This window comes from Catharus ustulatus, chromosome 4 (genome assembly GCF_009819885.2).
Source record: "Catharus ustulatus isolate bCatUst1 chromosome 4, bCatUst1.pri.v2, whole genome shotgun sequence".
NCBI lineage: Eukaryota > Metazoa > Chordata > Aves > Passeriformes > Turdidae > Catharus > Catharus ustulatus.
The window spans coordinates 23,069,545-23,083,693 of NC_046224.1; the positions used below are offsets into that span (position 1 = coordinate 23,069,545).

At 47.5% G+C, this 14,149-nt stretch overlaps 1 protein-coding gene across 1 annotated transcript; it reads left to right on the top strand.

Moving 5' to 3' along the window:
* Nucleotides 1-7,762: 7,762 nt before the first annotated feature.
* CHADL (chondroadherin like) lies at nt 7,763-14,133 on the top strand. The gene is given in 5 exon segments (XM_033057646.2): nt 7,763-7,984; nt 8,077-9,738; nt 10,429-10,595; nt 10,933-11,116; nt 11,118-14,133. Coding segments are annotated over 5 exon segments (2,277 nt in total). The 3' UTR covers nt 11,160-14,133.
* The last annotated feature ends 16 nt before the right edge of the window (nt 14,134-14,149 follow it).

The following is a 14,149-nucleotide window of genomic DNA, read 5'->3' on the forward strand; positions in this document are numbered from 1 at the left end:
TGAAAATATTCAATATTTCAAAACTTTCTTACAAAGTTATATATACAAAGGTCAGTCATAGAGATTTAGATCCTGTAGCCTTTTTGAAATTTGGAGCATTTTGAACAGTGGGTCATGGAACAAGAATATGTCAACAGAATATACCATTTACAGTGTGCTTGGCTATGTATCCAACCCACACTGAAAAAAAAAATCCTGAATAATAATATCTAAACATATTTAAACAAATATTTTTATAGTCAGAAATATAAGTTAGGTTCTTTTTGCAGCTTTTGATAAGCTTCTTGAGGGCATGCTTGCTAATAAGGATGTTCTAATTATTTATCAGCTCCAAATCTGGAGTAGCAATCTCTGTTTTTTGTCTTTACAGCTCAGCTGTAAAGATGTGAGCCCAGACCTCAGATGTGATGACAGATGTGAGCCTAGACCATAGAGGGAAATTAACTTTTCTCACAGGATTTAATAAATACTTTCAGACAGTAAAGGCCTGCTGAGTTTTAGAAGTCCAGCATTTATTTCAGCTCTGAAGAATATCTCCTTTAGGGTTAAAATGCCTTTTCCTCTGAACAATCCCCTTTTCAATTTTCTCTCCTTGCCTTTTTCTCCCAGCCTCTTCTCTCTGACTCTTATCCCAGGCTTGTATTGTCCCAGTTTGCCCTCTTGTAAACAAACAAACAAACAAACAAACAATTGGCAGCTTCTATTTGTGCCCTTCAAACATGAATTTGACTGCCTTTAGTTGTGTCTTTGAGCCATCTCTGAGCTATTTCTTTCTTCTGAGCAGCAGAAAACCTGCCATAAATGCACATTTGCAAGTGATACAAGCAGCTTTACATGCAAGCTGTAAGAAAAGTTTCTGTGACTAAGTTCTGAACATCAAGATCTAAATCTGGTGCTTCATTTGAATCATCCCAGTGAGCTGGACTCAATCAATAGCAGTCTTTGCTTTATTCAGGAGCAAACACACTCCAGGTTATTCCTGTTCTTGTAAAACAAAATTATTTCCTACTGTCTGTTTGCATCTCGATTTACTTTAGCTGAATCTGATAAGGGTTGCATTTTAGGACGTGAAATTAGCAGGAGCTACCTAAAATTTGTGTTCTCTCAGGGAAACCAGGAGTTGTATGTCCCATTTATGACTCATTTTTTCAAGGGGAGCAAGGAGAAATTAATTATGAGTCTGGTTCAAAGTACAGCTTTGTAAAATTATTATAAAATGTTCAAGGCGAGGCATAAGAGCTGTCTTTCCAGTAAAAGAGAGGGGGAAAAGGGAAAAAAAGCACCCCAAAATACAGAAAAAAAAGAGAACTGCAGGACCTGCTTCAGTAATGAGGGAAAGAAGGACTGAAGCTCCTGCACACACAAAATCTCCAGGTCCCCAAGACCCAGGGGCTCCCAAGGTATTACAGGATTTCTTTCAATGCTTGGTGCAATAAAACTCAACTGAAAAACTCCTTGTGCTCTACAGAACTCCTGCATTGGAATTGAAGAAGGGTTTACAGGCTGGAAATCTTGTCCAAGTTTTTTTTTTCTCCTGCTGTGCCAGCTGCTCTAGGAAAAGTTGTGATCTCCTGCAAATCTTTCTCCTCAGAAACAGTACTGTATTTATGGTGTTTGTTTTGGTGGAGGTTTTTTCACTTTCAGGACTGATTCATGCAAGTAAAAATCTTGTTTCTGTTTTAGCAGAAATTTAAGAGATAGAAAATCATTTGTAAATCCCTCTACTTTCTGAAAAAGGAGTTAAATGCTAATGAAGAGGCCACTTTAAAAGGAAAATAAAAGATAAAGTAGAGCATGTGCATGTGCATTAATATTTTGCTGACTATGGTGAAATTAGGCATATTCTTAAGTGAAATAGGGCCAAAATATCCTCGTTCTCCCTGCTGGAATGTTCAGGGGGGGATGAGGGTGCCAAGGGGAGGCTTTTAAACAAAGATGTATTAATTGAGTAATTCCAGTTTCTAGGCACAGTCTGTTTGTGAGAGAGGGAGGCTGGTCCATGATAAACACACTGCAGAGGAGCCCTTTGGAATTATTTCATGCTTCTATTGCATGAAATTTTGCTTTTTCTGTCTGTAGTTAAAGGCAGAAGAAGCAGAACTGCATTACCTGAGCAGGGTCTGTTTGTGGAAATTTGTGGTTTCAAAAGCATACAAGGAGTAGGGAGACAGTGGAATTAAGCAATATACAGAAAATTTGCCCATGGATCCTAGAATATTTGCAAAAAGATTGAAATTCAGTTTCAAACAACCCAATTTTAAAAGTTGTGGTAATGAGCACCTTGGCACTCAGCACCTGTGGAAAGCAGATCTTTCCCACCATGTTTTTTTCTCCCAGATTTGCTTTTGAAAAAGAATGCTTGGAGAGAAGCAAAACATAATTGCACCTCCCAGGGATTTTTTTTGTTGTTTTTGTTTGTTTGCTTGTTTGTTTTTGGTTTTGGTGTTTTGGGGTTGTTTTGTTTTGTTGTTTTGTTTTGTCTTGTTTTTTAAGTTGTAAGATGCCTCCAGAGACTGGTAATTCAGCAAGACACAGAAGCTAAACTTTTTTAAAACAGTGGCTTTATTTGGTCATTGTTTTTATGCTGAGAAAGAGAAAATTAGTGATAAAAATGGCACTAAAATTAGTCTGGTAACTTGAAAAAGCAGCTCAGTTCAAGGCAGTGAGAGTTGTGAGTGGAGAGAAGGTGATCTCAGAAAACAAATCCTGGGGTGTCTTTACAGAAGGATGAATTATGTTGAGAATCAAGTGAAGGATGCACTTGAAAGACAAAGGTGCTGCTGGGATATTTGACTGTGGTGCTCTGAGACAAAGCTCAAATAAAAAACAGAGAGAACAGTCAATCTTCCACAAATGCAGGATTGTGTCCTGCTGCTCCCCATACAATGGCTCCTTTATGGGCTGCCTCCTGCCCTCTGTGCTGAGCCCCAACTGACAGCACAGGTATGACTTGGACCTTTGAAGATTTTATATGTTGGGCTGTTTATTTGTTTTGTTGTTTTTTGGTTATTTTAGCACACTTCAGGTCTCCCGAGCAACACAAAGGCATAGCTTGTTCTAAACCTAGGATTTTAAAATTCCCCTCAAATATGAAGAGGAAAAATCAGTACTTAACTCCCTGATATATAAATAAAGCATCCTTTGACTACAATTATCGAACCCTGGAAAAATATTAAGATGCAATTTCCATGCTAAACATCATTCAAGCTCTATGATAGTAATGTGGAAACAGGGGCTGTGTGAGGGGGAATTACTGCTCATGATGAAAGCAAAGGAGTGCAGTCAAGCAGCAAGAAAGGAAAACACGAAATTAATGCATTTCCCTCATTGTTTTAACAAAGCCTGTTTACTGTAGAAGAAGAAAAAAGGTCTTCAGATTAGGAAATCTTACTTCTGGGTTAGGAAAAAGCCTCCATCACATCCAGTAGTTTTTCCCAGGATATATACCGTTATATTTTGCCTGAATTCTTCTCTTCTGCTATGAAAGAACTGCTGTCTTAAATGAAAAAATGCTACAATGTTTCAGCTTCCAATGTACAGAAGTTTTATTGCTTCTGTGAAGTTATTGCTTTGGTCTTTGCTGGATACTGGGCTGGCTGAACACCTGATGCCTGCACTTGCAAGGTCTCTCCCTGCAGACATCTGGCAGAGGTCCCTTGTCAGCTGAAGCCACCAGAGTTCCACACTGATGCAAGAGGAGCATCTCTGCCTTTGGATTTGGAGCTCTGCTTGCTGTGCATCCAATGAAAATTGCCCTTCCCAAGTGTTTTGTTGAGTCATCTCAAAGCACAAAGTGCTTGTTAGTTTTCCCATCCAACATTGGACCTCACTCAACAAATAATGAATCATGGGTGTGTTGTGCTTCTATCCTTTTTCACCTTTACCACTTGCTAATTTTGGAACTTGCAGTTTATAATTACAATGCTGAGCCAGGGCTCTTGGCTTGGGAAATGAGAATGTTTTAAAGGGAAGCTTAATAGCTGCATCTTGGTTGAATACATTGTGAAGAGTTGAGTCTGACCTACATTAAAAGCTTAGCGAACTTCTCATTCTGCAAATGAATAGAGGACCCTAATGCTGAGAGAAAAGCCCATATTAATTTCTCTCTAAACCACTGGGATCCACAGAAATAGAAATGGAAGGGGTTTTGTGGGATCTCTCAGTGCTTGCTTCAGGATGTTATGTGGCAGTGCACTTTGTCAGGGTTTGAGGCAGTATCTGCTGCAGTAACCTGCTGTAAACTGGACTAAGACAATTTGATTTGTCCTAAAACATCTCTGGGATGCCAGCAAATCAAAGACCACTTCTACATTATATGTTTGATTAGTTGTTAAGTAATGTTGGTAAAAGAACAGCTGATTATCTGCATCAGTGAGTTCTGCCTTTCAAGCAGAAGACATCCTTGAACCTTGGTGCAGAGTCTGTATCTGTGATATTCTTGTCATGAAGAAGGGAAGCTTTTGATTAGGGGGAAAACAATTTAAGAGTAATTTCCTTTCCTGAGGCTGCACCTACAATCAAAGCAGGATATAAACTACTGCAATACCCTGAGCATGAGAAATTTTGCTCCAGAGGAAGTCAGCGATCCGGGTTCTTCTGTCTTTTCCTCAGGATATTAAATATTCTCTCAGAGTAAACCATCTATTTGATAATTTTCCAGTGACTGCTACTTAGCTCTGGGAAAGGACAAGCTCATTTTGCCAAAATTGCCTGTGGTTTAGGGTGTTGCATATCCCATTGCTAGGAACATGGCCTACTGAAGAAAATGTTACAATTTAATTATATTGGTGAATGTAATATTATTTGTGAAATAAAACTGCCTTATTAGGATATTTAGCCTTCCTGGATCTTTAGAGAACCGTTAAACAAAGTAATTCCCTATTACCTCAGTGAAAAGGAATTAATGAAAGAGCAGAGTTATCAGAAAAGTCTGAAAGGAAATGATTATGAGGTATCCTGATGTCAGCAGATAGAGTTAAAAAACATTTACATTTGTCATGTGGTGGTCGTCAGTCCTCTGGTGGACTTTTGAGGAAAACTTCTGTAGCCTTCCTCAAGTTTGAACTTTTTACCTATATCTTCAGTGTATACTTTTTTTTCAGCCAAATTTGTTTTTAGGTAGTATTGCTGTCTGCAAGTTCTGTTAAAACTTGCTATCCTGCTCCTGATGGAGCAGTGTAGCTCCCTGGGTGTGGACCAGCCTGTAAGCAGGCTGCGGGTCTGGGAGCCTTTGTGCTCCCTTCAGCTGGCAGCCTGCGTGGGGCACCTGCCCCGGAACTGGAGCAAAGGAGCCTCCGTAGGCCTTGGGGACCAGGGCTGCCCTGTAAGTTGGGGGCAGAGCTCTGGAGTCCCGGGCACTTTGAAGTCCAGGTAGTAGCATGAGCCCCCTGCAATCAGGGCTGGAGCCTCTCAGCCATTGCTTTTCATGCCCTGTTTCATTTGCCCAGAGGGCCTCGCTCCCAGCAGCACATGGGACTGCACCAGATGTCACGATGGTGAGTCCAGCTGAAGTTGGAGGCTTTTGGGCAGCTGGAGGCAGGGGGTCTGTGGGTGGTGGCTTGAAGATCTTGCTGTGAGGCTGTTGGGTCACAGTTTCCTTCGGGAGCTGGAGCTCCCGAGGCCCGAGCATGTCGTCGTCCATTGACAGAAGCTGAGGGACAGTAAGGTAAGCAAGCAAGACCAGCAGCAGCTTCCAGCTCCGGAGTGGAACGGTGAGATAGGAGCAGCAGGGATTGCTGGCAGGTCTGGGAAGAATCCAGGGTCTCTACTGGGACATAATGGTTCTGGCAGCTGAGATTGCTGCAGGGAGGCAGACACTCTTTGGTCTTCCTGATGGGGTATGGGATACGAAGGTAGCGTACCTGAACTTCCACTCTGGCCACAGTCCTGCCCACCCTCTTCCCCTCTTCCTGGTCCTTCCATCATCTCCCCTGGCCAGGAGCCTCCTTTCCTGGCCTGTCAACAGACTGTACAGCAAAACCTCCCTGCCTTGTAGTGGCCTGGGATCTGCTGGAGAACCTATGGAGATGATAAGATATTGTATCAGGCACTGAATGCCACATCTGGCCCTTCCCCAGCCTCACCCCAGGCTTTTATTTTGCTCATTTACCCAGCAATGATCTCACCAGCTTCAGCTTCTACCAAGGCTTCTGAATAGGAGAAGGGGTTAAAGGAGAACAAGATACAATATCAAATCTTCCAGAAATTTCATCAGGCTGCAGATCTATTCCTGCTCCCTGGGAGAGTAAAACAACAGTCTGGGAGGGAAAAGAATGCCTCCATGTCCTTCTGTAAGCTAGTGATGTGTGATGAAGGCACTGCCAACCCAGCCTCTTCTAAACAAGTATAAAAGCAAAATTAGGAGAGTGGAGGGCTGTAAACGTGGTCGACTGGTCAGCTGCCTCTCCTTTTGCTCAGGCTTACCACTGCCACTGCAATTCTGGCTGGATGTCATTTTTCTGCCCTGCACCTCTGTAGCTCCTGTGACTAACATAGCCTGAAACATGAAGGCAGAGCCCTATAAACGGTGAATACAAACCCCACATGGGCTTTGCTGGGCCGGTGTTCCCAGCCCCCAGTGAATCAAGGGGGAGGTAATGTCTGGGTTGCTGCCCTCTCTCCAGGGGTGGCTTACCCTTCCTCCCGCCGTCCTTTTCCTCCTCCCACGTTTCTGGCTCTGCCCGGAGAGAGCTGCTGGGAAAGCAACACAACAGGGTCCATTCAGTTCTCACTTCTGCAAGAAGAGCAAACACCAGTGCAGGAGCTCGTCAGCTGCTACACAGGGCAGGGGACACTTTGCTCTCTTCGACACATCTTGAAGTCCAGGTACTGCAAACCCCAGGTATGTGAACCCTCCAGGTGTGAGGGAGGGAATAATGGCACGATGTCAGTGTGCTCCAGGCACAGCACGGGGACTGAGTTTAGGGACATTATGTTGGTGACACTGGGCCGTGGGTGTGCAGGAGAGCGCTGCCACAGTGTGTGTGTATGGGCTGCAGCAGGACTAGACAGGGTGACAGCAGGAGGGCAGTGTTGGGGCATGGGACCACAGGAGACAATGAGCTACAGCGGGTATGGAGCTGTGTGCTACAATGGCTTCACAGGTTTGAGCCTTGCAGACCCTTCTGATGCTGTCTCAAAGTTTCGTGGGATGTACTGGTCATATCTGCAGCCTGCTGCCTCCTCTGTGTTGCTCCCAGCTTTGGCCTCTCTCTGGTACCTTCGCCCCAGGGACTCACTCCTGCCCAGCCAAAACCAACCTCTCCTTCCTGCAGCTAAACAGTGGAGTTCTATTCCAAACACTGTTATGAATAGCTTAGGAGGGAAGCACGGAGCTTGCAGTGCAGTAGGCAGAGAGCTGGGAAGCAGATGACCAGGATGATGGAGACAAGGGACATTTGCCATTTAAAGAAGGGTAGCAGCTCAGAAGCCTGTGTGATCACATTCCCTGGATGGCTACATCTGCTTGCCTTACAAAAACAATTGTAAGAGATGTATTGATTGCCCTCACAGACCAAGGCAATCTAAAGTTAGTGATATTTGAAGAAAATGTAGGGGTGGGGTGGATGTCTGTTTCAAGCCTGCTCCTTGTGAGTGACCTGCTAGCTGGGACCTTCACTTTTCATTCCTCTCTTTCTTCCACTCTTCCTCATTCATAACTTGCAAAATCATAGTGTGAGAGCAAGACAGTGACCTATCTCACTAGGTGACAGCAGCAGCTCTCTTGGCACATGGGGTGCCAAGCAGGTGATGCTGTTTGGGGATGCATGGGAGCCTGGCCTCTCTCCTGGCCTTACTGCTGTCTCTCCCCCAGTCACAGGTGCCCTCCAACATGGGGCCATCCTGGGTCCTCCTCCTGCTTGCAGTGGCCCTGAGGGCAACAGCTGCTGCCCGCTGCCCTGCACCCTGTGTCTGCGATAACCTCCGTGCCCATGTCCTGTGTCTCAATGGGAGCCTGACTGCCATCCCTGACACCATCCCAGAGGTGGGGAAGAGGAAGAAAGGTCGAGGGATGGGGAGAGAAGATAGGTATGGCAGCCCTGGGGTAACTCAGTGTTTCATTTGTGTGATTGATAGCTCACCAGAGAACTAGACCTTCGGGGCAACAGTTTCATGGTCATCCCAGCCAGAGCCTTCCTTGCCACCCCCTACCTGACACACTTAGACCTGCAGCGCTGCAAGGTGGAGAGGCTGGAGGAAGGAGCTTTCCGAGGTCTGGGGAGACTTGTTTACCTCAACCTGGCCTCCAATGGCATAGCCCTCCTCTACCAGGAGTCCCTGGATGGGCTCTCCTCCCTCCAGCAGCTCATTTTGGAGGGGAATCGCATTGAGGAGATACAGCCGGGTGCTTTTGGCCATCTGGGGTCCCTCACCGTCCTCGACCTGAGGGCAAATGCTTTGGTCTACCTTCCAGACATGGTCTTCCAGGGTCTGCAGGTTCTTAGATGGCTCCGGCTGTCCCACAATGCCCTCCATGTGCTGGGCAGTGAGGCTTTTGCTGCTCTCCCTGCCCTGCGCAGGCTGAGCCTGGACCACAATGAGCTGCAGGCACTGCCTGGTGAGGCCCTGGCCAGGCTGGATGGGGCTACTTGGCTAGACCTGGGCCACAACCCCATCACCTACGTGGCTGAGGAGGCCCTGGCTATGGCCTCGCTGAGGCACCTCTTCCTGGACCATGCCTCTCTCCAGGATGTGGCACCCGATGCCTTTGCCCGCAGTCCCCAGCTCCGTATTCTGGATCTCCGGGAAAACCAGCTGCAGGGGCTGCCACCCCTAGCTGGGGTGGTGGGGCTGGTAAGGGTCAGCCTGGATGGGAACCCTCTGCTCTGCTCCTGCCTCCTGCGCCCCTTCCACAAGTGGCTGGCAAGGGCACGGGTGCATGCTGAGGGTGCCTGTGCTGCACCCCCTACCCTCCGTGGCCGGTCCCTTGACTCCCTGAAGTCCCCTGAGATGAGATGCAGTCGTCTCCGGCCACCCCCAAGCCCCATGGCACCACCAGAGCAACCAAGGGCAGCCACCAAAAGGCAGTGCCCCATGGGATGTGTCTGCTCCCCCGATTTCCATCATGGGTCCTGTGAGAACAGGAACCTGCAGGAGATCCCTCGGGACTTCCCTGAGGACACCCGCCTTCTCGACCTGCGCCGAAACCCCTTCAGGACTGTGCCACCAGATGCCTTCCCTGGCCTGAAGGAGCTGGTGTCACTCCACCTGCAGAGGTGCAGCATCAGGGTGCTGCACCCTGGGGCACTGCGGGGGCTTGAGAGCCTGGTCTACCTGTACCTCACTGACAACCACCTCTCCACCCTGGCGGCTGCTGCCTTTGAAGGGGCCCCACAGCTGGCCTACCTCGACCTGGACCACAACGCCTTCACCCGCGTGCCTGCAGGCATCTTCCGGCTCCTGCCCAACCTCATCTCCCTCCATCTGCAGCACAACGCCATTGGGGAACTGGCAGAGGGTGACCTGGCTGGAGCCAGGGGGCTCCGCTGGCTCTACCTAGCTGGGAATGCCATCAGGCACATTGCCCCTGCTGCCCTGGCTCCCATCAGGATGCTGGAAAAGCTGCAGCTGGAAGGAAACCTCCTATCGGAGGTGCCCACAGCAGCCCTGTGGGGCCTGCCTGCCCTGAGTGAGTTGAAGCTGTCCCGGAACCCCATTAAGCACATAGGGGACAGTGTCTTCCTGCCAGTGGCCTCCAGCCTGCAGCACCTCTACCTGGACAACATGGGCCTGGAGTGGGTGAGTGTTTTATGGGACTCCTAAGGGGCAGTGGCACCACAGGGCATATTACAAGTTCTGCTGCCCAGGGCTGGTGGCCCCTAAAGGGGCATGCAAACAGAGATCATGAAATTCCCAAGCCTTCAGGAGATGTTCCATAGCCTGCCTGGGAAGCCACATTTCTTCAGGCTCAGCTGTAGTATTGCCTCGCTTCAACCTTGCTCCTGGCTCCCCTAGGAGAAACTTACTCCTTTCAGTCCTTAAACACCCAATTTCATTGGGATACAGATCATTCCCTAAATCACTCCCTTCCCCCAGCTCTGGCCAGATTTATCTTTCTCTTATTACAGGCTGTCCTGCATGACTCTTCACTGCTATTATCCTGAATATTTCCATCCTCTCAAGGAAGTGGTGTTATCAGCACCCTCATAAAAACTGTATCTTAACTGCCACCCAGGATCACTCTGAGACCTCCTGCATGTGACCTTCTTTTTAAGAAGGCTGAACAGGAGTCTAATGAGTTAAAAAATGTGATTGAAACTGCTTGAATTAATTCACAGTCTGTTTAAAGCAGCTCTTCCATGCGGCTGCCAGGTTCAGGACAGGTTGTCAGGCCCCCCAGGATGATCAGAAGTGCAGGGTCAGAGATCCTCTCCCCTGCCTTGATCAGCATGCCCCTGACTTACCCCACTTACCCCTCTTCCATTGCAGATTTCCCCCCATGCCTTCACTGGCCTCGGACCCAAGATCAGAAGCCTCTACCTGGAGAGCAACAAAATGAGTAACATACCTGACATGAGCAACTTCACGGGGTTGGAGATCCTCAACCTGCAGGATGTGCCTTTCCACTGCGACTGCCAGCTCCTTCCACTGCGCAGGTGAGTGCCATGATGGGGGCAACAGCCTCAGGGATCTGCCTGGGGGAGTAGCTGCACCTCCCATGCTGAAGGCACAAGCTCACAGCACACTGGACATTTTTGGTCTTCTCCAGTGTTGGTGAGATGTAGCACACATCTATGTGCAAGGATGGAAGCTACCTGGGCTTTCTCAGTGTAGAGAAAGAGGCCACAAGCTGGGGTGGGCAAATATTCAATATTCAGAGGTCACCCGGTGACCTGACCTTACTTTGACTTGATCCTCACTTATGGGCATAGACTTTTGCCCTTCTTTTCGCCCTGCCTCATTCCTTTCCCTGATCTTCTGCCACATTTCCAGGTGGATCAGCAAACTCAACCTCCGTGTAGGGGCCACCTGTGGATCCCCTGCAGAAGCCAAGGGGCTGAAAGTGAAGCTTTCCACAACTTTCCAAACTTGTCCTGGCTGGGGACAAGGCAAGGCTGGGGAAAACAATCCTAACAAGACTAAGGCTGCAAGCAAGTCCAGCAAGAAAAAGAGGTCGGGGAAAATCTCCAGCCAGAGGCTTCAGTGAGAGCAGAGCTTAGGGTTTCCTAAAGTGTGTAGGAATGTGCTGGACACAGGACCATACCTACAGTCTGCCTAGAGCAATTTTTATAGATTTGTCCCCACCATGGAAACATGAATATTGCCCAAGTGCAAAGGAGAGCCTGGTGCCACCAAAACAATGCTGATTTGCCAAAGATGCAGGGTTTGGTTTTGCAGGACACAAGTACGTTCCATAGAGTCTGCAGCATACTTTGGTGATGCAAACAATGAAGCCAAATACTTCTTTCCAAAGCTTCCTCCAGCCATGTGGAAAAGCTACTATCCACAAATTTGGTTTTGTTTTTGAGAGCACTTTCACAGCTTCTAAAATCATAGAAGAGCCCTGAGTGGGACTGCAAGCAGCACCATCCAGTAAGGTCCTGCACTGGCACAAATCTTATGCTAGAAAGCTTAAAAATTATTATTCAAAATATTGCCTTATTTCCCAGCAGTTCCTCAGAATTACAACATATGCACATGGAAGCCTTTTTATTTCCTGCAGAATTTGATCAGTGATCCGTAAGTGATCCCATGATAAGGAATGTGCTCAACCTATTCCACATGACTGCATAGGTTGGGACCTATGAAGTTTGTTTAAATTGAAAAGGCTTCAAAAGATAAATTTATAGGTAAAGATATGTTTTGACTAACTGCATTTTGGTGGCCTGGAAAGCAATAGGCAAGCCTTGGGCCTCTTCCCGAAGTTGGTCACAGGGCTTTAGGGTACAGATTGTAGATTAAATTTACAGTACAACTGTTAAAATAATTAAAAACTCAAACCATGGTCCAAGTCCTCTGCAGTTTTTGGTTCAAAAGCAAGAAATGACAGAAGCAGACACATAGTGCACATGAGGCTGATCCCACGGAGAAGGTTTTGGCTTCTGTGAGAATAGTGTGTGCTTTAATGATTGTAACATATTAGGGTGGGTGTGCTTTAATGATTGTAACATGTTAGGTGGATGGGATCTACCTGTCTATAAAGGGTAAGAGAATTTTTGGAAGCAGCCTGCCTAATTTGGTGAGATGGGCTTTAAACAAAAGAATCCAGTGCAGCTGAGGTCCAAAGTCCCATGACTTCCTCTGGGGAGTAGATTATACCAATCAGTGCAGTGAAAGGTGTTTCTTGACTGTCCCTCAAGGAGAGCATCAAAGAGCTACCACTGAAGTTGTTTATGGTAGAGGTAAATCTTCCTAAACTCCTTCTTGGGTAATCCAATTGCTTGATTAAACCAGATGAGAGGGGGACAATTTCAGGTTCTTCCCTGGCAAGCTGTGGGATGGTGTGAAAAGGTGAGAGGGACAGGGTGCTAACAAGTCTCTCTGCAGGCGACTTGAAGAGGTAGCAGACACAGGGCAGCACGCTTGGAGTCTTACAGAGGTGATCCAGGGACTCCTGAGGTAACAGAAGCCAAGAGGGATAGAGCAGGGAAATATCTCAAAGGAATTAAGGGCTGTTCCTCTAGGAAGGTGATGCAGCCAACAGCCTGGCCAAGGTGCCTTTACACCAATGCATGCAGCATGGGCAACAACAAGGAGCTGGGAGCCACCCGGCTGATGGAAAATTATGATCCTGTTGCCGTTACTGAAACTTGGTGGCACAAATTGTGTGACTGGAGTGTGACTATCAATGGCTATGAGCTGTGCAGAAGAGACAGAAAGGAGGGAGAGGTGGAGGAATTGCCCTCTACATCAAGAGGTGCAGCAAGTGTGAAGAGCTGTCTCTGAAGAAGAGCCATGAGCAGGTTCCAAGCCTGGGTAAAAATCAGACCCTGAGGCACCAAAAGCAACTTTGTGGCTGGGGTCTGCTACAGCTGCCTGACCAAGGGGAGCCTATTGACAAAGCCTTCTTGCCCCAGTTACAGGGGGCATCGTGCTCACACGCTCCAGTCCTGTTGGAAGGACTTTGGCCACCTTCATATGTACTGAGAAAGGCAAACAATACTAAGGCAAACTGCAGACAACCCAGGAGACTCCTGCAAAGCATGAAGGATAGCTTCTTGAGCCAGGTGGACTTCTGTAAAGCTTTTGACACAGCCCCCCACAACTATTCCCTCCAAACTGTGATGGATTCCATGGGTGGACTGTTTGGTGGATTAGGAACTGGCTGGATGGTTGCCTTCGCGGGTAGTGGTCAACAGCTCAGTCCCAGTGAGCATCACTGAGCAGTGGTGTCCCTCAGGGTTCTGTACTGGGACCAGTGTTATTTAATGTCTTCATTTATGACACAGACAAAGGGATCAAGTGCACTCTCAGCAAGTTTGCAGGTAACACCAAGCTGAGTGGTGCTCTTCACTCACCTGAAAGACGGAATGCCAGCCAGAGGGATCTGAACAGACTCAAAAGTGGGCACATGGGAATCTCAGGAGGCTTAACAAGACCAAGTGCAAGGTGCTGCACCTGCGTTGGGGCAACCCCTGGTATCAACACTAGCTGGAGGATGAAGGGATCAAGGGCAGTCCTGCCAAGGACTTGGGGATACAGGTGGATGAGAGACTGAATATGACCCAGCAATGCGCACTCACACCCCAGAAAGCTAATCAAGGATCAAGAGATGAGTGAAAGCATCAAAAGCAGCATGGCCAGCAGGGTGAGGGAGGGGATTCTCCCCCTCTGCTCTGGTGAGACCCCACCCTGCAGTGCTGCATCCAGCTCTGGGGTCCTCTGCACAAAAAGGATAAAGGCCTGTTGGAGCAAGTCCAGAGGAGGCCATCAAAATTATTAAAGGGATGGAGCACCTCTCCTATGAGGAAATGCTGACAGAATTGGGATTGTTCACTCTGGAAAAGAGAAGGCTTCAAGGTAACCTAACTGCAGTCTCCTGCTACCTGAAGGGAACATACAGGCAAGATGGGACAAGACCATTTACAAGAGCATCTAGTGACAGCACAAGGAGGAATGGGTTCAAACTGAAAAACAGTAGTTTTAGATTACGTGTTAGGAAAAAATTCTTTATTGTGAGGGTGGTGAGGCACTGGAACAGGTTGCCCAG